At 43.4% G+C, this 24,842-nt stretch overlaps 1 protein-coding gene and 1 long non-coding RNA gene across 3 annotated transcripts in view; one reads left to right on the forward strand and one right to left on the reverse strand.

Moving 5' to 3' along the window:
- Positions 1-243: 243 nt before the first annotated feature.
- LOC122466630 lies at positions 244-19,120 on the reverse strand. 2 transcript variants are annotated; one of them, XR_006292291.1, is made up of 4 exons: positions 19,110-19,120; positions 4,948-5,032; positions 4,106-4,252; positions 244-2,090 (listed from the first exon to the last, which is right to left on the reverse strand). It is a non-coding gene; the product is annotated as an uncharacterized LOC122466630 (long non-coding RNA). The 2 variants fall into 2 exon arrangements; XR_006292290.1 differs by lacking the exon at positions 4,106-4,252.
- Positions 8,984-24,842, forward strand: part of IRAK2 (interleukin 1 receptor associated kinase 2) — a 32,517-nt gene continuing 16,658 nt past the window's right edge. The window contains exons 1-2 of the mRNA XM_007060004.4: positions 8,984-9,409; positions 13,559-13,738. Of these exons, the coding sequence (XP_007060066.2) occupies positions 9,280-9,409; positions 13,559-13,738 (310 nt within the window). The 5' untranslated portion in view covers positions 8,984-9,279. The remainder of the gene's footprint in view (positions 9,410-13,558; positions 13,739-24,842) is intronic.

Genomic DNA, 24,842 nt, shown 5'->3' on the forward strand with positions numbered 1-24,842 from the left:
CAGGGTGACCCCAACACAAATCCCACTTCTGGGATTTCCCCCCAGAAATGTATGTCCTGTACTGCCCAGCTGTCTCCTGGGCAATACAAGTTATATAAAGTCCATTATTTCTTTAATAGAAATAGGCACACAATTTGGCACTCCAAATGGAGTTTCCCAGACACTTCAATTTAAAAACACTGGATTAGATAAAACAAGTTTATTAACTATAAAGAGAGGGATTTTAGTACAAGTAATGAGGCATAAAAATCAGAAATAGTTACAAGAAAAATAAAGATAAAGTGCAACTGGTGCCTAACTTAACAAATGATGTTAAATTCAAAGCAAAATTTTCTCAACACATGCTTTCAGCAGTCTTACTGACCAAGCACCCTTCCCCCAGTCCAACAGCTGCTTACTTTGTCCCTTCAAGTGCAGTGACTTGATGGGAAGGGAGGGTGGGGGGGAAAGAGAAAAGAGTGCCTTGGGGTGTTTGTCCTTCCTTTTTACAGTTTTACAGTTTCAGTCCCCCCCACTACAGCACCTCCTGCTGGCTGTCCCATGGATTAGCTTTGCTAACCAGTGCACCCTCTTCTGGTGGTGTCTTGCTGCTGTCACTTCTGCTCCTGGGACCACAGCATCCTCTTCAGGACACAACCCTCCGACTGTGCCGCACTCTGTGCTCCCCGCTTCTGGGGGACAGTATCACAGTCCAGCCACTTCCTCAGTGGTGAGTGGGGGGACCCAGGCTCATCCACTACTCCGGGTCGCAGCCCAGGGACCCTGTAGATGGCCGCCACTTGCTGTGTCCTCTCTGCCTCCTCAGTTCGTTTCCCTGGGCCACTTCCTCGTAGCCCCCAGCACCTTCTTTGCCCTTACCTCAGGGCTTCAGCCAACCAGTCTTAGCAGCTAGCCAGGAGTTCTCGCTAGCTTTCCCAGTCCCTGCTAGCAGCACTACTCTGACCAGGGTGCTAGCACTTCTTCCTCCTGCTAGGAACCTGATCCTCCCTCCTCAAGCTCCAGGTAACTCCAGTGCCCTGCAGCTCTTCTTATATCGGCCTGCCCAGCCCTGATTGGCTGTTCCTCACAGACCCTTTCCTATTGGCTGCTTTTCACACAGCTGCCCTAGGCCTCTGTTAACCCCTTATGGCCCAGTGTGGGGCAGACACCCCATCACAGTTCCCTGCTTGAAAAACATTTCCAGCTGGGTACCAGGAGACAAAAAGTCTATGCGGAAGGATGTTCCCTGCTGCTTTTTTCTCACCTGTTTGAATTTCTTTTGTTTCCCTTCCTGCTTGATGACTCTGTTTATTGCTTAAATACAAATTAAGCAGAGCACACATTCCTTTGTTTGAGACAAACCTGTTTGCCAACTGACTTTGGAACATGTCTTAATAACACCGTACACAGTGGCGGATTACCGTATGGGCCCACGGGGCCTGTGCCCAAGGGCCCTGGCCAATTGGGGGGCCCCCACAGGTCAGAACTCCTCTCCCCCCCACCCCACCACCCTGCTCCTCCTCTTCCCCCTGAGGCCCCACCCCCTGGCCAGGCCAGATGCCGGAGCTGTGGTAGGGTGAGCATATACCTCCCGCTCCCGCCCCAGACGGAGCTGGCCCCCCAGGCTGCTCTCCTTTCCCCTCCCTCCTGCGAGGATTTGCCCCCTGGAGCCCCTCTCCTTCTCTCTCCCTCCCATGTGGGGCTGCCCCCGCAACCCTTCTCCTTCTCCTTCCCCCATCCCTTCTGTGTGGAGCTGGCCTCCACAAGTTCCTCTCCTTCTACAATGTGATTATCACTCACTTTTCCACTGTCAATACATCTCTCATTCTGGCATCCATGCGCTGGAGGGCTGGGGCGAGCTAGGAAAACAGATCCAGGAATGTGAGCTTTTGCAGCTGAAAGTTTTGCAGCCACTGCTCATCATCCCAAATCTGAATTATCATGTAATCCCACTAGTCAGTGCTTATTTCTCAGGCCAAGAAGAGATGCTCCACCATCTGCAGCTGCTCCATGAATGCTCCAACAAACTTGATTTGTTGTTCACTATCCCTCAGGAAACTGGCCTTGAAAAAATCATCATGTCCCCTGTTGTTGAAGTATTTCCAGCAGGTCTGCAAATAAAGGAGAATTGTGTATTCTATATTTGCAAAGTTCATGAGAACAGTGCAGCACTCTGTGGGCTCCATGCTTCTGTCAAAGGTGATCGAAAAAGTGTCATGTGAGTTTGTGGGATTTTTTTTTTAAAGAAATGCAAAAATTATAAAGTATGGATGGCATTCTGGGATGGAGAAAATTGCATGCTGGAAACTTGACCCCTAGCTCCCAGAGATCCCTGGGAAAGTCATTTCTATCTCAACACATAGCAAATATTTCCCAAAAGCCATAGGTGCCGACTCCGTGGGTGCTCTGGGGCTGGAGCACCCACAGAAAAAAAATAGTGGGTGCTCAGCACCCAGCAGCCACCTGCCCATCAGCTGTTAGACTTAAGTAATGTGTCCCAGCCAATTGGTGGTGCTGGACATCTCCCCAAGTCAGGAGTTTCATGGGAGGGATTCTTTGTGAGCTAGAGCTTTCCTAGCTCCCTTCTCCACCAATTCAGGTGAGCGACCAGGTGGTGGCCATGGTCCAAGCACTACCTGCAGGCTTGGGTTTGAGGCCCAGGAGTCCTCACAGGTAGTGTGTAGCACAGTGAGATACTACCCCGGTGCACTAAACTTTACATCAACAAAAGCACTCCTGGTGGTGCAAGTAACCAAGTATGCATGCACAAGAGTGATATACAAACTTCAGCGCCTGTATGCTGATGAACCTGTGTCGATCAGTTTGTAGAGTCAACATGGCCTAAGGAACTAGGGAAAGGATGTAGATAGCTCTGCAGATTGATAATTGTACATAGAGCCTCTTACCCCTCAGTTATGTAGCCTGGTCCCTAGTGAATGAAACTGTAACTCTCTGAAGGCTGTTAAGTGAAATGACTGGGTGGATCTCAGTCCAGTTCCTAGTTCCACTTCATTTAAAACCACCATCACAATTGAAAATATTGTTGACAGTCTCCAAGAGAAGAAAGATTTGAGTGGGAGTATTTCCTGTAGGTGAGGATGGAAGAGGCTGTGGGATGGGGTGGGGTAGAGGACATTTCACAACCGCTCCCCATGCTGCCTCTGGTTTCTGGTGGATCAGCAGACTAGCTGTGGGCCTGTTAGCAGGCAATTTTCATGAGCACCAAATTTATTTTTAACAGAGGATAAAGAAATAATATGCAACAGTTTTATCCTGGTGATAAATTAGCTCAGCAGTCTGTCATACACTGTATATCAGTTTGGTTCGGTTTGGTATGGAACCAAGGGGAATACATAGTCATTTGAAAGGCTGAGAGACAAGGAGTTCTGTTACTAGGCTTTTCTTTACTGGCAGGTTTGAAAAAAGTGTCATGCAAACAAATGACCCCCTAAGACTCAACAGCAAAGAACATCCCTTGAACCGGATGTTAGTCCTGTTGTCCCTGCCAAATTTCAAGTCAGAAAATTACATTCTGCCTCCTGAAATTCCCTTGCTGTTTCAATTGTACTATTCTCACATATTTTCTGCCCTAGAGCTGACCTGCCAAATTCCCACCCATTTGGAGATAATTTAAACCATAGCAAGGAGGTTTATTGTAACAATGATACTTTAATGATAGTTATGATGATCGATCTTATTCTTGTGATGGATTTTACAATATGTTTCAAGGAAACATTTACATTTTTTATTTATTCATTTGTGTATTTTTAATTTCCCAATTTGGTAGTCCCAACTTGATAACCTTGCCTAACCTGTCGTGTGCAGTGTTCGCTGTGTGCTGGTACACAGCTATCACATCTCCCCTCCCCAAGAGGCGGCAGTGTTGGGTGAAATGATTCCTGTACCAGTTAAGGGATTTGGACCCTAGGTGATGACAGGCACTATAGAAATGACAATTATTCCTACTAAATCACCCGCAGTAACTGTCCAAGGGATTGAGAGGAGCATACAGAAATATGGAATCCTGGCTAATATGACATTATTTAACAGGGAGAGTTATCAAATGTGTCCACAAAATATATAGGGAAGTATATAGTTTCAGTTTGAAAAGTGATTCTTCAGTTACCTTGTCAAAACCCCTGGATGCCAAATTCCATCATAAAGGTGGCTGCATTTCATTGGTGGGCAAAAATTTCTTCCATTTTTTTTCTCAGTTGCCCAGTGAGGCAATGAGCCCACAAATCTCTCATTCCTGGCTTCTATTGCCCAGTGCCTGCCAGGGAAAGTGTCATGCCAGAGACAATAAGGAAAACATGAGTTTCTGCTTCCCTGCCTCCAGTCAACCACTTAGGATAGTAACTTCTCTCTCCCACCTCTCAGTCAATGATCTATAAAAAGCCCTCTTTTCTCCCACGCAGGGTAGAGAGGAGCAGGCAGGAGGGGCGATGGGGAAGTATGGGAAAATGGTTGAATGGCTAGGGGAACTTACTGAATTATTGTCATAACGTCGGTATTACTAAACCCCCCAACTGTTAAAAAATCAAGTGTCAGGCCCTAATAAATCACAAGATTACCGTAAAAATCATTATATTTTAAAATGATACATTTGGGATTCTTTGTCCTGTCTTCTGGTTTTTGAACCGTTAGGTGATACTCAGGTCACATTTTCCAGTTTTTTTCTGAATCCATGAGGGCTAGTAATTTAAATTGGTTTTAAGGAAACTCAGATTCTCATTACGTCAATGGCTGGAGCTGTAAGAAAACCACCCAAACTGGCAAGACTCATGTAAAATTGTGAGAGCTGGCAACACTGTAACATAACTTAAAGTATATGCATATGATAAGAGACAGGTAAACTTAAAATATGACAAGACTGATAATAATATTTTAAATTAAATAGAAAAATTATAGGGTTAAATATAAATAAAATAACAGAAAAATGAAAAAAGTTAAGAATAATTTACATACATTGCAAGCTGTTTCATGTGGATGGAATGAGTCTATGCAGGTGTGAGGATCTACCCATGTGGATCATTTTGCAGGACTGTATAAACTAAATACAAAAATGCAAGGGTTAAAATAATTGAAAAAGTACAACAAAAGTCAAGGGCTATATATCTTTTTAAATAATTGGACTAAGGCAAATGGTTCAGTGAAAAAGTATTTTAAAATATAAAATTGTTTAATGTTACAAATGACATTTTTAAAAGTTAAAAACCTAATTAGTGGATAACAGGTTAAATATAAAACATATAGAAGAGAAGAATTAAAAATGTCTAGAAAAAGAATATCTCTGGGCTGTGGGTTAAATATAATTTTAAAAATAAAGCTATGAATTTGAGAGGAATGATGGTCCAATTCAATTAGGGTGGATGTGGCCCATTTCCAAGAGTTGACAAGAAGGGGTGAATATCAACAGAGGGAAAATTAGTTTTTGTAGTGACCCAGCCACTCCCAGGCTTTATTCAGGCTGAAACTGCAGAACTGGAATTAATTTGCAACCTTGACACCATCAAAATTCCAGTTCTGCAGTTTCTGAAACTGCAGAACTGGAATTAATTTGCAAACTTGACACCATCAAATTAGGCCTGAATAAAGACTGGGAGTGGCTGGGTCACTACAAAAACTAATTTTCCCTCTGTTGATATTCACCCCTTCTTGTCAACTGTTGGCAATGGGCCACATCCACCCTAATTGAATTGGCCTTGTTAGCACTGAACCCCTGCTCAGTAAGACAACTCCCACCTGTTCATGTGCTGTGTATTTATACCTGCCTACTGTATTTTCCACTCCATGCATCTGATGAAGTGGGTTATAGCCCATGAAAGCTTATGCCCAAATAAATTTGTTAGTCTCCAAGGTGCCACAAGGACTCCTCATTATTTTTCTCTGAGCAAAGCTTGTACTCCACTATGTCTTCCAGAGAAGTTTGTAGCTCCATCAAATGCACAAGCAGCCATCTGTTTGGGGTTCAACTGACAAGCATTTAACTCTTCTAAGATGTCACAGATGCAGCTAATGTGTCTTCTATAACCTGAACATTTAGAATGCATCTACTGGCCTACCATGGACATCAAGATAACATATGCAATGACTTAATACTTGATGCCTATTTGCACTGGAGCTTCATCAGCCATGTATGCATATATTTTGAATATGGTAAGAGAGTTCTTCACTTTTTCAACGGCTGAGTCTTTCACTGTTGCACTGCATGCTTCTAGAGAGTCAGTTGAGTTTTTTTCAGAAAGATAGCGAGCATTTGCCAGTCTTGTTCAAAACCAGTGTCCAACTTCAGGATTAACAAGTGACAGTGCGCTTAATATTGGCCTCCAGTTTGTAGTGTGTGGTATCTCTTACTTAAATAGAAAGTATGGTGCAACAGCCATTCACATAAACTGAGTTGTGTCTCCACATTCTTAACAGCCTCATTAAGTTCTTCTAAAATTGGCTTTGATAGTGACTGGCTTATAAGGCTTTCTGCAAGTTGATGCAGTCCAGAGGCATGGTGTTTTGCAGCCTTTTCATATAGGTTGTCAATATTGGCTTAGCTGATCAGTCTGGCAAACCAAGCTCCTCCATTTTTACTATATAAATCCAAGATATGCCCACATCTTGAATACTACATGCAGTTCTGGTCACCCCATCTCAAAAAAGATACACTGGAATTGGAAAAGGTACAGAGAAGGGCAACAGAAATTATTAGGGGTATGGAACAGATTCTGTAGGAGGAGAGATTACAAAGACTGGGACTTTTCAGCTTGGAAAAAGAGATGACTAAGAGGGGATACAACAGAGGCTTATAAAATCTTGACTGGTGTGGAGAAAATGAATAAGGAAGTGTCATTTACCCCTTCACTTAACACAAGAACCAGGGGTCAATCAATGAAATTAACAGGCAGTAAGTTTAAAACAAACAAAAGGAAGTATTTCTTCACACAACACACTGTCACCCTTGAAACATTTTGCCAGGGATGTTGTGAAGGACAACATTATAACAGGGTTCAAAAAAGAACTAGATAAGTTCATGGAGGTTAGGTCCATCAATGGCTATTAGCCAGGATGGGCAGGGGTGCAACACCATGCTCTGAGTGTCCCTAGCCTCTGTTCGCCAGAAGCTGGGAGTGGATGACAGGGGATGGATCTCTCGATGATTCTGTGAAAGCAGAATGAATTATATTGAAATTATAATTCATTAAAGAAATGCTGCTTGAAAGATTTGTTGAAATATAGTTGTCAGGAAGAGAAACATTAAGGAGTGTGAGACAATGGATCCTCAAACTAATTAACTTAGAGCTCCTACTGAGCTAGGAGATTGGTAAAGGTTAGTATGCAAATAAGATATGTATGTATATTTGTCAGTTTCTACTTCCTTTTGTCTCCTATGTTGGATTGGCTTTGGCTTGTCCGTATAAATGGGTTGGCTTGAGCTTTTTGCAGGAGGCTCACATATATCTGGGTGCATTGGCAAAGCGCTTTGCTAATAAACAGAGTGGTCTGACAAATTCAGTGAGTCTTGAATCTGACTTTGACAATTCCCTGTACTGTTCATTCCCTCTGAAGCACCTGGAATAGTCACTGTCAGAATACAGGATACTAGGATAGATGGACCATTGGTCTGATTCAATATGGCTGTTCTTACATAAACATAATTATAATAAACAAGTTTAGTACAGAAACTCCCCAAGATAATGACCTCTTGAGGTAGCGATGTTGTGAAATAATGACCTTGGCAAATAATGCATTTTAAAAATCTTGGCCTACTAGGAAATGTATTTATATAAGTTTCACAGTCACAAATCTAACATTCTGTAGTGAAGTCAATAAAACATAGTCCAATGCTCTGGCCACTCCGTCCCCAATGGCCGTGCACTGTCACCTTCTGCTGCCATGTGCTACTGTAACGTCTGTGAGTTGGTCTCTCACGGTTCCACCCAGCTCTCAGTGATTTCAGCTCTCAAGGGGGGAACTTCACTGCTAGCAAAGGCTAGGCTGTCTCTTCCACAGAAACACTATCCCACAGCAGGTCTAAGCACTTAGACCTGATTATCAGGGATTTCAACTAGTGGTCACTTTTAAAGCCGAATCAGCTCTCTCTCTAAACAGGAGAGAGAAGCAGGTCAAATAGTGCCTGTGACTCTTAGGCAGAGCCCCCACCACCAAGCAAAACATGTGTGCCCCATCACTCTCTCTTGTCACTAGGCTATAGCATCCAAACCTTCTGTGTAGGGAGTGCAGTTCAGTTGAGGATGACCAGTGCTTAATTTGTAACAAAAGAGGTGCCAGGGCTCAAGCAAGTTTATTACTTTCATAACTGATATGACAAGCCCAGAGGTTCCAGGGCTATGAACTGGGGAGCCTAGAGGTACTGGGGCTCAGCCCTGGCAAGCCCTCGCACAAATTAAGCACGAGGGAGATCCTCTCATTCCAGCAGGCTAAGTACAGTTCTGCTGCCTTTCACGTATACAATAAGGATCACAACATTTCATAACCCTCACATTTAATACTTAAGTGATTTGTAACCCAACACCAGCCAAAACTGATCACTTGGGCAGCACAGCTCTGTCTCCTGGATAGCTAGGCAAAGTAGGTGTTCATGCAAATACAGTTGGTCCACCCACCCCTGGCTCATCAGTAGCTGTCAGGGGAGAGCTCATTCAGACCTTGCTTAGCAATAATAATTTGAAAGTATTAGGTAGGCCAATGCAGCCAAAACAAATGTGCCAACATTGTCATAAATAACAGCTGCGTGAGGAAGCTAGTCTTTGTTCATACTTTTCATACCCATTCTGCTTCCTCAGGTACAAGTATGTTCTCATATCCTGTGCATGCTTTTAAAGCCTGTATTATTTTCAGTCTCAATTCAAATGTACAACCAACCACTAAATTTGCAACACTGCGTGCAACTGGCCTTGGGGAAACCCTTGGGTGTAACTTTCAGGGAACCAGCCCCGGCTCACACTCACAACGTAGCAATGCAGCTGCACTCGCCCTCACCCCCCATCCTCCCTCCGGAGGAAAAACCTGTCCTACGCGTGAGGGAAGTGCGGCTGACATCACCACGGCCCCGGAAGAGCCAGAGGGCCTCGCGGCCGGTATACATCCGCCCCGGGGCTCGAGGCGGCCGCTGATAGGGGGACATGCTGCTCGTGCCAGCCCCCGCAGAGGGGGCAGCGTGTGAGATGAGCGCCAACGCCCACGCGCGGAGCGGCGCCAGAGAGCCAGGGCAGCGAGCGCCGTGTGCCGCTGACGGCCCAAGCAGGGAAGGCAGCGGCGGCGGGCGCAGCAAGTGACTGTGCCGGAATGGCCCAGCAGCAGCCAGGCCCGGGGAGCTCCCCGCAGCCCGCTTACCTCCACACCCTACCTGCCTGCGTGCTGGAGGAGTTCTGCCAGAAGATGGACTGCCTGAACGACTACGACTGGATGCGCTTCGGTGAGAGCGGGGAGCTGAGAGGGGAAGGGGCGGAGGGTTTGCTGACAAGGAGCGAGGCAGGCAGGGGTCGTGACAGGAGCAAGGGCCGGTGGCTGGAGACAAGCCCCGGCAGTGAACTCTCCGCTTTCTAAGATGGGGTCCGGCGCCAGTCACACGGAGGATTCCTCACAGAGGCACTTTCTGGTGCTCTCTAAAGACCAGATGCTGTAGGTGGAGGGCTCAGGGCTTCCCCCGCATATGGATCCATTAGCGGGATCAAGGTGTAAATAACTTAGTGGTGGCTGAACCGCCATTCTATTCAGATAAGCACAGAAATACTTAGGTTTCAGAGTAGCAGCCGTGTTAGTCTGAATTCGCAAAAAGAAAAGGAGGACTTGTGGCACCTTAGAGACTAACCAATTTATTTGAGCATAAGCTTTCGTGAGCTACAGCTCACTTCATCGGTTGCATTCAGTGGAAAATACAGTGGGGAGATTTTATATACACAGAGAACCTGAAACAATGGGTTTTACCATACACGCTGTAAGGAGAGTGATCAGGTAAGGTGAGCTATTGCCAGCAGGGGAGATAAGGAGGAACCTTATCTCTCCTTATTTTATATCTTTTTTTTCACCTACCAATTTCCTTACAATTCTTACGACATTTTCTCTACTGAAATTATTATTTATTCAGTGCCAGAGGTGTGCATGGACCCTTAGAGAGACAGGCATACCCAGATTATCCCATTCCTGGATAGTCACATTTCAAATTATCCAACATTTGTTTGTTCCCCAAATACACATTTTGTCTTGAAAGAGAAAATCGTTTATCCCAAACCCCAAGAGTCTGAAGGTCAAAGAAGAACTGGTCCCTGCAGCTTGGAGTCTAAATTAGAGAAACACAGTTAACAATGAGAAAAGGAGTACTTGTGGCACCTTAGAGACTAACCAATTTATTTGAGCATAAGCTTTCATGAGCTACAGCTCACTTCATCGGATGCAATGACAGACTGTGGAGAAAGGACAAAGGGTGCAGTAATAGAGGATCATGAACTAAATTCCATCCCAGCTGTAACTCCATTGGGCCAAATTAAGGGGAAATATGTAAGCAGAGAAATTTAAACTCCCTGACACTAATTTATCAAGTGTAAGGGAGTCTAAAGCATTACGTACACTGGGGATTTGCCCCAGCTGCAGCCATTGATGACCACAAAATAGCATAGCTGCCCTGGTGAAAAATCCTAGGGTAGATGGGCAAAGTCATCGTAAATTGCAATTTCCACTTACAGTACAGTTTATTCCAGCTTCACACTGGAGTCAACTGTACCAGTGCAAATTAAGACTTTCTACACTAGGGAGTTACATTGTGGCAGGTACACCAGTGGCTGACTGCCAAAGGCTGAAATCCCCAGTGTAAACAAAGCCTAAGTTAGTGTAGTTTACACACCAAGAAGTCAGAAGATGTAAGACCAGGTACACTGGAGCTACTTCAGTTTGCATCTTCTTGTATCCTTCTGTTTGTTTTTCTTGCTCCACTCCTCTCTTCTGACCCCTTACCCCTTAGTTACATCAATGCAGACTCACTTACACTGGGGCTTAGTTAGTCAAATTCAGAGATATGTGTAAAAGGGATGAGAGTTACATATTGGTAAGTGGATGAGTTCAAAGGAGTCTAGAAGGAGGCTAAGTTGGTGTATGTTCATGTTGAGGAAGCAAGGGAAAGTGTAAGGCCAAATCTATACTACAGAGTTTTGTCTGAATAGCTATATTGTTTAGGAGTGTGAAAAAACCACACCCCTTAGCCGACATAGGCCTGGTCTACACTACAGAGTTAGGTTTACGTAAGCTGTCCTGCGTTGACCTAACTATGTAAGTGTCTACACTAACATTTCGTTCCCACTGATCGTTGGGGCTGACCACAAGTTACCTTGGGCTGTTGCTACAGAATGTTTTGGGGGGAACTAGTAGTGAACTGGCTTTAACCAGCCAGGCTGGCTTGCAGCCACTTGACTGGATAAACAAGTGAAGAGATTAAGCAAGGCCCAAGACTGTGAAGTGTGGGAATAGAGAGCAGCAGTGTTTCCTGCCAGAGCCTGCTTGTGGGTGAATACACCCACCCCTCCCCTTAGAAGGAGATGATGATTAAAAACTGCTATGAGGATTGCTTTAGATGAATAGTCTCACCTGCGGACCCTGGCCTTGTGGGTGCCCAGGAATTCCCCACGCTGGAGCAGCACCTACTACAAGCCCTCAGGGACAAGGCTGGAGGGTCCGGGACTGTCCATAGCATAGAAGGGGCGTAAGCATTGATTCTTGCTTGCTGGAAAGCTTGTATTTAGCAATGCGTGAAGGCTGGAAAGCTTATTATACTTTGGCAATAAAACCGGTTATACTTATGCACCTGGTGTGGCTTAATTAAGTGTATCCAAGCCTCCCCCTCCCCTTTGGCTCAACACTGATGTAAATGTCCCACTATGACAACTTAATAACTCCACCTCCAGGAGAGGTGTAGAGTCAGTGTTGATGTAGTTAGGTCAGTGCAGTATCAGTGTAAACACCGCATTGTTTATGTCGACTGTTACTGGCTTTCAGAAGCTGTCCCACAATGCCGCACTGACACTACACGTGCTCCTGGTGAGGAGGCACACTGCTGACACAAGGATTGTAGTGTGGACATACAAAAGTGATTTAATTATTGCAGCGGGTATATGCCAAAGTAACTTACGTCGACATAATTTTGTAGTGTAGACATAACTATGCCAGAAAACCCCTCTGTATAGATGCAGCTACACCAACAGAAAAGTGCTTTTATGGGCATAGCTAATGTCACTTGGGGTTGCAGTGTTCCTATGCTGACAAAAAAAAAAAAAAAACACCTTCTGATGACAAACTGTTTGCACTAGGAGGCTCTGCCATTATAGTTGTATCAGCAAAGCATTTGTAGTGTACGGCATGTCTACGCTATGGGAACTATAGTGATACAGCTGCAGTGCTGCTGCTGTAGTGCCTATAGTGTAGATGCTTCCTACAGCAACGGAACAGGTTTTTCCATCTAAATACGTAATCCACCTCCCCGAGTGGTTGTTGTGAGGCTGATGAAAGAATTTTTCCATCAACCTAGCTGCATCTACACCAAGGGTTAGGTTTGCTTAACTATAGTCCTCAGGGGTGTGAATTTTTCATTCCCCGAGAGATATAGCTAGGTTGATCTAAAGTTTAACTGTAGACCAGAGTATAGACAAGGACTAAATTACAGTAATGGTCTATACTAAAAATTTAGTATAGACATTTAGCACCTCTTACTCCAGGGAACCGATTTTTCTTGAGACTCGCATTTTAGTATAGACCAGGCCTAACATTACTGCTGTGGGCAGGGCCGGGATCCCAGACTGGCAGCGGGCTGAGCAGGGCCAGCAGCCGGTACCCTGGCTGGCAGGAGCCAGCGGACAGAACCCCAGACTGGCAGCGGGCTGAGCTGCTCAGCTCACTCTCTGTCTGGGGTCCTGGCTGCCAGCCCCGCTCAGCCTGCTGCCGGTCTGGGGTTTTGGCTGCCAGCCCCTTGCCAGCCGGGGTCCCGGCTGCAGGCCCTGCTCAGCCTGCTGCCGGCCTAGGTGAGCGGGCCAGCAGCGTAAGATCAGCATTTTAATTTAATTTTAAATGAAGCTTCTTAAACATTTTGAAAACCTTGTTTACTTTACATACAAAATAGTTTAGTTATATAATGTATAGACTTATAGAGAGAGACCTTCTAAAAAACGTTAAAATGTATAACTGGCACGCAAAACCTTAAATTCAAGTGAATAAATGAAGACTCGGCACACCACTTCTGAAAGATTACCGACCCCTGGTGTAAAATATCAGGGGCACTGGAAGTTACATGGAAAATGTGGAGAAAAGTGCAAGGAGTTTTGCCAATTTGTTTTTGTGAGTCTCTAAAAATTTAAAGAAATGTTTCCATTTTTACAAAACATTTAGCACCCTCTTACTCCAGGGAACCGATTTTTCTTGAGACTCGCATTATGATCTTCTTTATTCCTAATTTATTGTGTACCTGTTTTTTCAGTTGTTGTGCAAATGTAAACTAAATGAGCGTATGCAATAGGCTCGGACTTCCCCCGCTTGTGTTTTTCTTCCACTTTTTATAAGAGAAATATCCCTTCTTTACCTTTAGCCTCCTATGTGATAACTGATCAGACAGAGCTGCGGAAAATCAAGTGCATGGAGAAGACGGGAATCAGCATAACGAGAGAACTCATGTGGTGGTGGGGAGTGAGGCTAGCAACAGTCCAACAGTTACTAGAACTTCTCCAAGGACTGCAGCTCTACCAAGCAGCACAAGTGATTCTGGACTGTGAGTAGATGATCTTTCTCCCTGAGAGGAACTTATTGTATTTTATATTAGGCAACGTAAATCCTAGCACTACAGCTGCGCCGCCCAGAGCACCAAGACAGCCAGCCGTGCCACCTGGCTGAAGCCAGCCGTGCCACTGCGCAGCACAGAGCACCAGCTCAGGCTGCAGCTCTGCAGCTGTGCTGCCTGGCAAGAGCTCGCAACCCCAGCTGGCAGCACAGTGAGCTGAGGCTGCAGGGGAGGGGGAACAGAAGGGCAGGGGCCGGGGGCTAGCCTCCAGGGCCAGGAGCTCAGGGTCTGGGCAGGAGGGACATTTGACTGATTGATGGTATCAAGGCCTTAACATTAGACACTGGATGTCAGTTTATTTATGGCACATCAGAGGAATGTTGATCCTGTCCTTGGCAAATAATGGTGATACCCAGCACATCCATAGCGCTTCGCAAATATTGACTACACCCTAGTGAATCAGCTATCTAAGTTCCTCAGATAAATTATCAGGGTTTCAGGTACTTGGAGGCTGAGTTAATACTGTAGTAGACAAAATAATAGCTGGCTTGAGGAGATTGAAACATACACGTTAAATAGCCTACAGACATTCTGTTTTAGTTGTCCTTGAAAATGCAATTTTACTCTTAAGTCACTAAGGGCCAAAAATCTCATCTTCCTTAATCAAGCAAAATTACCATTGATTTCAGAAGGAGTTTTGCTCAATTAACATCATTGGGCCAATGCAAAAATGGCACGTTCTTACTTAATAGATATACCCCCAGTCTGAATTCAGGATCACATCTACTCTTTGTAAGAGAAAGAAACCTTACTCTTATCCACCCTGTAGAACCAATGGAGCTATGGGAAAATGAGCTGGTATCTATTCTGATTTGCATGTCAGTAACACAGGTTCTAAACTAAGGTTTTGTCTACACTAGCACTTTTGTTGGTTAGGGGTGTGAAAACACCCCACCCCTGACTAACATAAATTCACCAACAAAAGCGCCAGTGTGGACAGCGCTTTGTCAGCAGGAGACACTATCCTACTGACATAGCTACCACTGCTCATTGGGGGTGTATAATTACGCCGGCAGGAGAGCTCTAGCAGCAGGCATAGAACGGCTACACTGGAGGCTTTGCAGCTGTTTAACTGCAGCGGTACACCTGTGCACCTGTAAGGTCTGTAGTGTAGACATAGCCTAAGGTTGCAGGTCTAGCTGTTAGGAAAAAAAATCTTCTTTCTTTATAAATGAAGCAAATTTGATTTGGCAGTCACTAAGACAATAAATGTGGAATCCCCCAATAGTGTTTTTGAAGTCACTTTTCACACAGTCACACTTTAAACTCTAATTAGAAGCAGCCATTAAAACACTGTACTCCACCCCCTCCCCACAAAGGAATCCTGGATCCACCTTTGGTTTTGTGCTTGCTCAGTGCAGGGTGTTCCTGGTATTTCTGAGTAATCCTATTATGTATACCATGCTGTAATGATTTCAGAGAGAAAATCAGCTGCATTCTTTCCTTTGGAGAAAGCAGTTTGGAACTGGACACAAAAACCTCTCCTCGCTTTCTTTAATTACATGCAAGGAACAGCAATTTGCAATTTTATCTTTTCCAGGAAGTCTGTTACTCAGCTAGGTGCGATGTCTTTTCTGTGGCAGGGGAATTTAATCGTTACCAGGCTTTCAAAAGTTGCATTCAAAGATTTTAGGGAAATGAATTTTAATAACACCTGAAATGATGATATCACTTTTGCCCCAGGGTAGAGAGATCTGGCAGTCTCCAGCAAAGCCTTCTATAAACAGCTGCATGACCTCAGTGTGACTCCTACTCACTCAGCGCAGGGGGTACTCCTTTATTTAATCTCACTGCACTGTAGTTTACAGACTACATGGCTGAAACCCAGCTACAGTAATCTTCAGAGCAACTACGCAGCAAACCCAGATGCTGCATAGTAGATTTCACTTGTTAGTTAAATCTGCTCTAATATTTGAAAATGGAAAGGGATCCTGGGTAAAATGTTGAGATTCTGTTTTTACTCAAAAACAACTCAGCCCTTACTCTGGCAAAACTTCTACTAGTCAAGGAAAGCTTTGCCTCAGCAAGGACCAAGTAAAATTCCTATCTGTGACTGCACAAGGTATAAGGTAATGGAGAAACAGTCCTCCATATGGCAATTGTCTCCAGCAGCAGCAGACTCCCGAAGTACACGGAAAACATAATCTCAGCTACATAGTGACATCAACCTATTCTTTCTGGATAATGATTGTTCTTCTTGTATGTATCCATGTTACAGCACTTTCTGTAACATGCAGCAGCAGAATCCCAAGCATCCAGCTCCCTGATTAGGTACAGCTCCTTCCTATCTGACCTCAATCTCTTCCGATGTGAGTGGCTTTCCTCATCACACCCTGCTTCTATGATCCTCTGTCTCTATGAAAGTTTTTGAGCTTACTGAAAGATTTTTGGGATAAACAGGACTGTTCTGTACTCAGCAAACACCAGCAAGTCCAGGGGTTTTCCCTGTTAAAAATAGTATCTAAACAACTTTTTTCCAAATCAGAGGAGAGTAAAATCTGCCTGTAAGCTCTGCTGTAAAACTTGACGACTAGAATGAATTTGTCCAATGCAGCCACTCTCATGGAAGTCCAGAGGAATCTTTCCATTGAGTTTCCTGGGAACTGGATCAGGCCTTAGAGGAAAGCAAAGCTTGAGCAGTTTGAGTGAGATTATTGGAGCACAATGAACTAGGAGTGGCATGTGGGAGGGGAGTAGCTGATTGGGGTCATAAAAGCCAGGAAAGTCAGACAGTGGAGTACTTTAGAAAGAAGTAATTAAGTACACTGCCTTCCTGTCCTAGTTGGGTTGGGGCCAGTACCTCAATCTGAATTCAGGTGGATGGAATTCATACCTAGATTGAGAGCCAAATTTCACAAATGATAATAGGTCAGTCCAAAATCCAAGATGTGAGGAGACATGCATTCGGGGGGAGGTGGCAAACTTGGAATCCAGAATTGAACCTCATGGCTCTGGATCATTGCTGTTCTGCCATAATCACTAAAGAAAATGGTGTAATGATCGATGGCCTTCTGATTAAGGCACTGGAGTAGAAGTCCAGAGATCTGCATTCAGCCTGCGATCAGCTATACTACTGATTTCCTGTCTGAGCTTGTGCAAATTGCTGCTCTGTATATGGAAAAATAGGAATGATGATAATAATGAACAGCTTTGTGGGGCATGTAGTAAGACTACATTTATTAATGTTCTACCTAAGATACTTATATGGTCCCCATCACCGTAATATCTGAGTGGCTTACAATCTTTAATGTAGTTATCCTCGCAATACTCCTGTGGCATAAGGATTATTATCTCCATTTAACAGATGGGGAACTGAGGCACAGAAAGACATAGGATATGTCTGTACACCAAAATAACCCTGTGGCAGCAAGTCTCAGAGCCCAGGTCTACAGACCTGGACTCATGTTACAAACAGCTGTGTAGACATTCCAGCTTGGGCACTGAAGCCCATGTGTGTGGGGGGGGGGAGTGAGTTTCAGAGCCCAAGCAGCTATGTGGCTATTTTTAGCACCACAGCACAAACCCCAGTCTGCAGACCCAGGCTCTGAGACTTGCTGCGGTGGGGGTGGGTTTGTTTTTTTTTTGTTTGTTTGTTTGTTTTTGCTGTGTGTGGATATACCCTAAACGACTTGCCCAAAGTAACATAGAAAGTCTCTGGCCATGGAGGGAACTGAACCCGGGTCTCCCAAATACTAGGTTTGTGCCCTAGGCACTGGACCATTCTGCCAGTCTCATCCTTCCTCTTTGTGAGGTTTTCACGTATATAGTGATGTGGGGCTACTAAGCAGATAAAGCCTTATTTAACAATTAATTATGGGTAATTTTTTTTGAAGTGACTAAGGGTATGTCTACACAGCCGACGTTAAAGTGCTGTCATGACAGCGCTTTAACGTGGCTGTGTAGTTGCGGCAGCTCTCCCAGCACTGTAATAAAACAACCTCCGCGAGGGGAATAGCTCCCAGCGCTGGGAGTGCGTCTCCCAGTGCTGTAGCACTATCTACACTGCCACTTTACAGCGCTGAAACTTGCATTACTCAGGGGTGTGTTTTTTCATACCCCTGAGCTAAGAAAGTTTCAGTGCTGTAAGTGGCAGTATAGATAAGGCCTAAGGCTCATTTTCAAAAGTTATAAAACATAATAAATAAGAGGAACCATATTCTCCTGCATTGCTTAATAGCTAGAAACTGATCATTTTAGTGGCAGTTTAAAAAAACACTGAACTAGTTTGTCCTGTGATCTCTTGGCTCTACTGTAATTGGTCATGTGCAAGACTCAGGTTTCATTTCCAGCTGCAGCTTCTTATTCCCTACCAGGACCAGCAGAGGTTAAAAATGCTGTAAACATAGTTGCTCTGGCCCTGGGATTTCTGCAAGTCTCCAAGCCAGTGATACTCACACCTCAGTGGTTCGGGAGCCTATTCACACTCTCTCTCTCTCTCCTTATCTAATCTTATCTAATCCTCACAGCAAAATGACCAAGTATTATTTTATCAACTACAATTGGTTAATAATATTAACCAATCAGGATGCTTTTACTAATTTAGATCAGTTGATATTAAAACACTGTGTGATTTAATTATTATGTGCTACAAAGAGCCGCAGAAGACACATGAAGGAGCCATTTATGGCTCGTGAGTCTGAGTATCATGGTTCTAGTCAATGAAGGAGTGGAACTGATGGCCTTTGAATGGAGACTGGTTTAGATTTTGACTAGATGATGCAGGGGGTGGGGGGGGAGATAAGCGAGAGAAAGGGGGGATCTGAGAGAAGAAGGGGGTTAATACTGGGGGAAAAAATGATGGGGAGAGGGAGAATTCAGAAGAGGGGTGAGAGGACAAATCCCCAGGGTCATCTGTGGCTTCGTCAATATTTAGCAGTAATTTTTTAAATGATAGTGTGGCTTGATCAATATTCAATTTTGACAAATGTTCATTATAATTCAAATGTATAGAATTACAGAACTACATTATGGTGTCTAATTGGTCATACAGTTAATTTTATTTGAATATCTTATCGCCTACTTCTACACTGCAGTTAATGGCAAAACTCCCTGTTGCTTTGAGGAGCTGCAGGATTGGGCCACAATCTCTCTCTCTCTCTCTCTCTCTCTCTCTTTTTTTTTTTTTTCCCCTCCCCAGTATGCAGTAATCAGAATTGTTTATCTTATTACCTCATTGTGGGATTTCCAAAATGTATTCAGCTGTGAGCAGAAACATGGATGGCTTGCTTTTCAGACTGTTTGTCAAAGAAAAGAAAAGCTCTGAAGTCCTTGCCCTCAATATCTATGTTTTGTGCCTTAGTACTTTATTCAGCTGAGACTCCTCAAGCAGACATGACAGAGGATAATGTGCTACTTTTTTAGTGGGCAAACAGTTTATAAAACTTAAAGGGTCTGATTCTGATCAAACTAACACCACTGTAAAAACAGTTACTTCATGGAGTTATTCCTGATTGACCTTGGTGAGATCAGAATCAGGCCCCAAAAACTGATGTGAGAAGTTATTGGCAGATTGTTACCAAAAGGATTAGAACTCCATCAGGCCTGTTTTCTGCTCTACTCAAATGCCATTTCTGAATGTCAGGAACAATGACTCCCCTGGACTCTTATGGTTACATCATTTCTGTAGCTTCAGTGGTAGCGTGTTTGCTGGGTATAGAGGAAGTTACAACATTCAGAAAAGGCCCTCAAAAAACCACTGTCAGTGGGGAAAGCAGTTGTAATTTTAGAACTTTTCATGTAGTTCAGGGGTGGCCAACCTGTGGCTCCGGAGCCACATGCGGCTCTTCAGAAGTTAATATGCGACTCTTTGTATAGACACCAACTCCAGGGCTGGAGCTACAGACGCCAACTTTCCAGTGTGCCGGGGGATGCTTACTGCTCAACCCCTGGCTCTGCACAGGCCCTGCCCTACTCCACCCCTTCCCATCCCGTCCCCTGAGCCTAGGGTGACCAGATGTCCCGATTTTATTAGGACAGTCCTGATATTTGGGGCTTTTTCTTATATAGGCACCTATTGCCCCCTACCTCCGTCCCAATTTTTCACACTTGCTATCTGGTCACCCTACCGTGAGCCTGCCGTGCCCTCACTCCTTGTGCCCTCACTCCTTCCCCTCCTCCGCAGAGCCTCCTGCACACCAGGAAACAGCTGATCGTGAGGTATGCGGAGGGAGGGGGGAGGCGCTGATCAGCAGGGCTGCTGGTGGGTGGGAGGTGCTGGGAACAGGGTTGGGGGAGCTGATGCAGGGCTACTGACTTATTACTGTGCCTCTTTGGCAATGTACATTGGTAAATTCTGGCTCCTTCTCAGGCTCAGGTTGGCCACCCCGATGTAGTTGAAAGAACAAGTTAAAAAAAAAACAACCCCTAACTTCATGGTGCAGGGATTATGCAGTGTTGTAGCCGTGTCAGTTCCAGGATATTACAGACAAGGTGAGGTAATATCTTTTATTGGACCAACTTCTGTTGGTGAGCAGGTATTGTGAAACCCCATAAAACTTGTGGTTTCACATGGTTCTGACACAGCACCAGAGGACATGAAATGGATTTGTCTGAATTTCAGACTGGGTGCTTGGTTTCATTCAAATCTGGAACCGAAGAAAAACTCAGGGTAAGATCCAGGCAGATTAAAACCAAAGAAGATGTGCATCTAAAGTGAATCTGCCTAGTTTTGAAGAACTGTAGGGCCTCATCCTACTTCCACCAATGTGATAGGGCCTTTAGTTTTCATACTTATCAAGAATACAGATTATAAATGAAACATCCTGTTTCCTAGTTGTTTCAGATACAGCCACTACTAAGTAAAACACAAAGATATTATCTGACTTCAAAATGAAAAAGAAGGCTGTGGTTTGTACGGCTGATACAAACCTTTTTTAAGATAAAAGAACCTGTTATAATGGTGTGGTAAAATAAATTTCATATTGGTGCTTCCAGGTTTTTTATCAAAAAGAAAACAATTTTCATTTTTAGTAAAATTGGTGCAAGATGCCAGATTGACAAAATAATTAGAAGTTGAGATCATCTAGTCCAGGCAGGGCATTTCCAGATGCATTGTCCATTGCAGTTTTAAATGTCCCATGCAATGGAGTTCCAGCTACTTCCTTGGGAAAATCTTTCACACTCTAATACACCCCATTGTCAGAAAGTTTTTCCTATTTTCTTACCTTAATTCCATCCCATTGCTCCTACATATGCCCTTATTTAATTGTATAAAGTAATGCCTTCTTTCCCTCAAGGATGCTTTTATCTTTCAAATTTTTGTGCAGTGAGCAAAGGTGTTCCCCAATTCAGCTTTTTTTGTAAATTAGAAGAGCCTCAGGGCTGTTCTAATCTATGTCCAGCAGCCAGGAATAGCTAGAGAGGAGAGGTACCCTAATATGGCCCCTATATCAGAGGCTGTGAGGGGGATGGCAAAGAGCGGCTGCGCTGGCTCTTCATCATGTGTGGATTCTCCCTGGCTACAGAAATTCCCTGGTAGCAAATACTGCCTTTGCACTGGTAGAGCAGCACAAATGGGCTCTAACATATTAATAAATTGCTCCTTAATTTTTCTTTGTAAATCAGTTCTGGCTCTTGATCATTTTTGTTGTTCTCTGAACTGCCTCCGATTTACATTTCTTTCTAGTAATGTGGAACAATGATTTTCTAGTTAGGCTGAATCCATATAGGATCCCAAACAATGGCTTCTGAAATGAGGAGGGTCAGGGGATTATACCCACGCAAAGGTAATATACCCACCCTAACCTGTTCCTATAAATGTAAAGGTAAAAGAAATAAGTGTTCATGGTGTCTAATGTGGGATTTAAACCTTAGGGCATGGCTACACTGCACTATGCAAACTCGGGACCTTTAAATTCACACCAGCAATGTCGTCCCCCCACGGAGAGTTATATTGCAGTACATGCGTGCATGCTGCTATTCACAACCCCTTAGTCCAAGCGGCAGGGCAGTGTAGGTATGCCCTTAGTCGTCTTGCACACAAAGTGAGAATTATACCACAGAATAAACAAGCCACCTAAGAACCACAAACAAACAGATAGCCCTTTCTTGCAACCTGAGTTCTGCTATAAATTAGCTCATCCTTTATGTTCATACTAGCTTTGAAACCACAAATTTTCTGGTAGGGTTTGGGTTTTTTTTTTCTTGTTGACCAACTTGTCTACTTCTGCTATGTTAGTCAGCTGTGATTTCCTGTTTTCACCTGCTGACGTGCGTATTTTGGAAATGGAATGAGATGGAAAATATCACAAGTTGACACCCTGGTCTAGAGAATTGTGGTGTTTTTTTGTTTGTTTTTTTGTTTGTTTTTAAAGTGTGACCGAAACCAGAAATAACCTAACACATAACACTCTCTCAAGGCAAGTCAGATATATCAGGGCGTGGTATATGTTTCATTGGTGGTACATGAGCTAGATGTTCCATGCAATCACTTCACAACAATGAGGAACCACTGAGATACACAATAATTCTCTAAACCTACATTTTACTATTGTGATGCATTCACGGGACAAAGTGAAATAAATAATTGTCAATAAAGGATTGTGGCCCTACCCCTGCTTTCACCAAAAACAAGTGACTTTAATGAGAGCAGGATTTTAGTACCTTTTGAAATATGGGGCCAAGTTCTTCTCTGTTTCACAGGTGTTTATCTAGAATAAATCCAGTGACTTGATTTATGACAATGTAAGAGAAAAATTTGGCCTTCAGAGGTAAAATTTTCAAGAGCCCCTAAATGACTTAAGAGATTAAGTCTTATTTTCAAAAGTGACTTAGAGCGTGATCCAAAACCCACTGAAGTCAATGGGAGTCTTTTCACTGACCCCAGTGGGCTTTGGATCAGCCCCTTTGGGCATTTAAGAGCTGACGCCTCATTGACAGCCAATGGGACTTCAGCACCTAGATTGCTTAGGTGCCCTTGAAATTTTTACCCTGGATCTTTTGCCAGAGTAAATATTAAATAAATCATTTCATGTTCAGTCTGTTAAACCAATATCATCTAATGGGGTTGTTTCCCCTTGAATGTGGTTTGTGAAGAGACTTGTTTAATCTTAGTCTCTTATTTTAAAAAGAATAGCAATGAAACAGTAGGCAGTGTAATCCAATAGAGTAATGTCTGGGGGATGGGGGGAGAAGACCAGGGCCCTCTTCCTGGCATCGTTGCTGACTTGCTGTGTGACCTTGGGCACACCACTTCACCTTTCTCTGCCTCCGTTTTCCCCAGTTGTAAAGTAGGGAAAATGACACTGATTCTCTTTTGTAAAACATGTTGGGAAGCAAGCTATATAAGAGCAAAGCATTACTATTTTACATGTTGTTCATAAAAACCCTGAGTGGGTTTCTTTGCACTCACATTTTTGTCATGTGAGGGGGTGATCCACCCCAAATAATAATAACTATTGGCATGGCATAGTCTCTCTCTGTACATCAAGATGATGATTTACCCCTGAATCTTACCAGAAAAGTCCCACAGTATTTAATAGGAGGAAAGCAGCAGGATTCTATAGAAATTACTCTCAGATACCATGAAATTTAATAAAGAATGAGACTCTTTCTTTAGGTTATTAACTATCTTATGGAATTCTAAAACTGGAGAATAATTCTCTATTAAAATCTATACAATGATTAAAAAAGACTACAAAAAAGTTATCATTTTCTATTATGTTCTATAGGACTTATCCCACAAGGGACATATTAAGAGATGCAAAAGTTAGTGCCTGGATTCCTTTGTTTTATTACTACCTTTGCTACTGACTGGCAGTGTGATCTTGGGCATGTCACTGAAATTCTGTGCCTCCATTTACTATAAAATGGCTATAACAATACACTACTACCTCAGAGAGGTGCTATGAGGTTTAACTAATGTACCTAAAGAGATCCTTGGATGAAAAGTGCTATATCCCATATGATAAGAGCAATATATTATTATTGCTAACTGATCTTTTTAAGTAACAAGTTATGCATGGTGATGACTATGAAATACATTTGTTTCAAACAATCACTTTCTATTCATCCTCAGTAATACTTATTGAGTTTAAATCATGTGGACAAACGCAAAGTAATGCACAGTGGAAAACAATCCCAACTACACATACAAAATAATGGGATCTAAATTAACTGTTACCACTCAAGAAAGAGATCTTGAAGTCATTATGAATAGTTCTTTGAAAAGATCCGCTCAATGTACAGCGGTAGTCAAAAAGCTCACAATGTTAGGAACCATTAGGAAAGGGATAGATAATCAGACAGATAATATCAGAATGACACGATATAAATCCATGGTACGCCCATACCTTGAATACTGCGTGCAGTTCTTGTCACTCCGTCTCAAAAAAAGATAATTAGAACTCAAAAAGGTACAAAGAAGGGCAACAAAAATGATTAAGGATGTGGAACAGCTTCCGTAGGAGGAGAGATTAGACTGGAACCTTTCAGTTTGGAAAAGAGACGACTAAGGGGGGGGTATGATAGAAGTTTATAAAATAGGGAATGGTGTGGAGAAAGTGAGTAAGGTAGTGTTATTTACTCCTTCACATAACACAAGAACCAGGGGTAACCCAATTAAATTAGGAGGCAGTAGGTTTAAAAAACAAAAAAGGAAATACTACTTCTTGCAGTGTACAATCAACTTGTGGAACTCATTGCCAGGGGATGTTGTGAAGGCCAAAACTACAACAGGGTTCAAAAAAGAATTAGATAAATTCTCGAAGAATAGGTCTATCAACATCTATTAGCCAAGATGGTCAGGGATGCAACCCTATGGTCTGGATTTTCATAGCCTCTGATGGCCAGAAGATGTGAGTGGACGAGAGGCCATGGATCATTCAATGATTGCCTGTTTTGTTCATTCCTTCCAAAGCACCTGGGATTGGCAAGTGTCGGAAGACAGGATACTGGGCTAGATGGACCACTGGTGTGACCCACTATGACTGTTCTTATGTTTTTATTTAGTTAATTTAATTTAATATGTTACACTCTGACTAAGCATTTTTAATTATAATGTACTAAGGCATTTTTAGGACATTTTGTCTCAGATTAA

Source organism: Chelonia mydas, chromosome 7 (genome assembly GCF_015237465.2).
Source record: "Chelonia mydas isolate rCheMyd1 chromosome 7, rCheMyd1.pri.v2, whole genome shotgun sequence".
Classification (NCBI taxonomy): Eukaryota; Metazoa; Chordata; order Testudines; family Cheloniidae; genus Chelonia; species Chelonia mydas.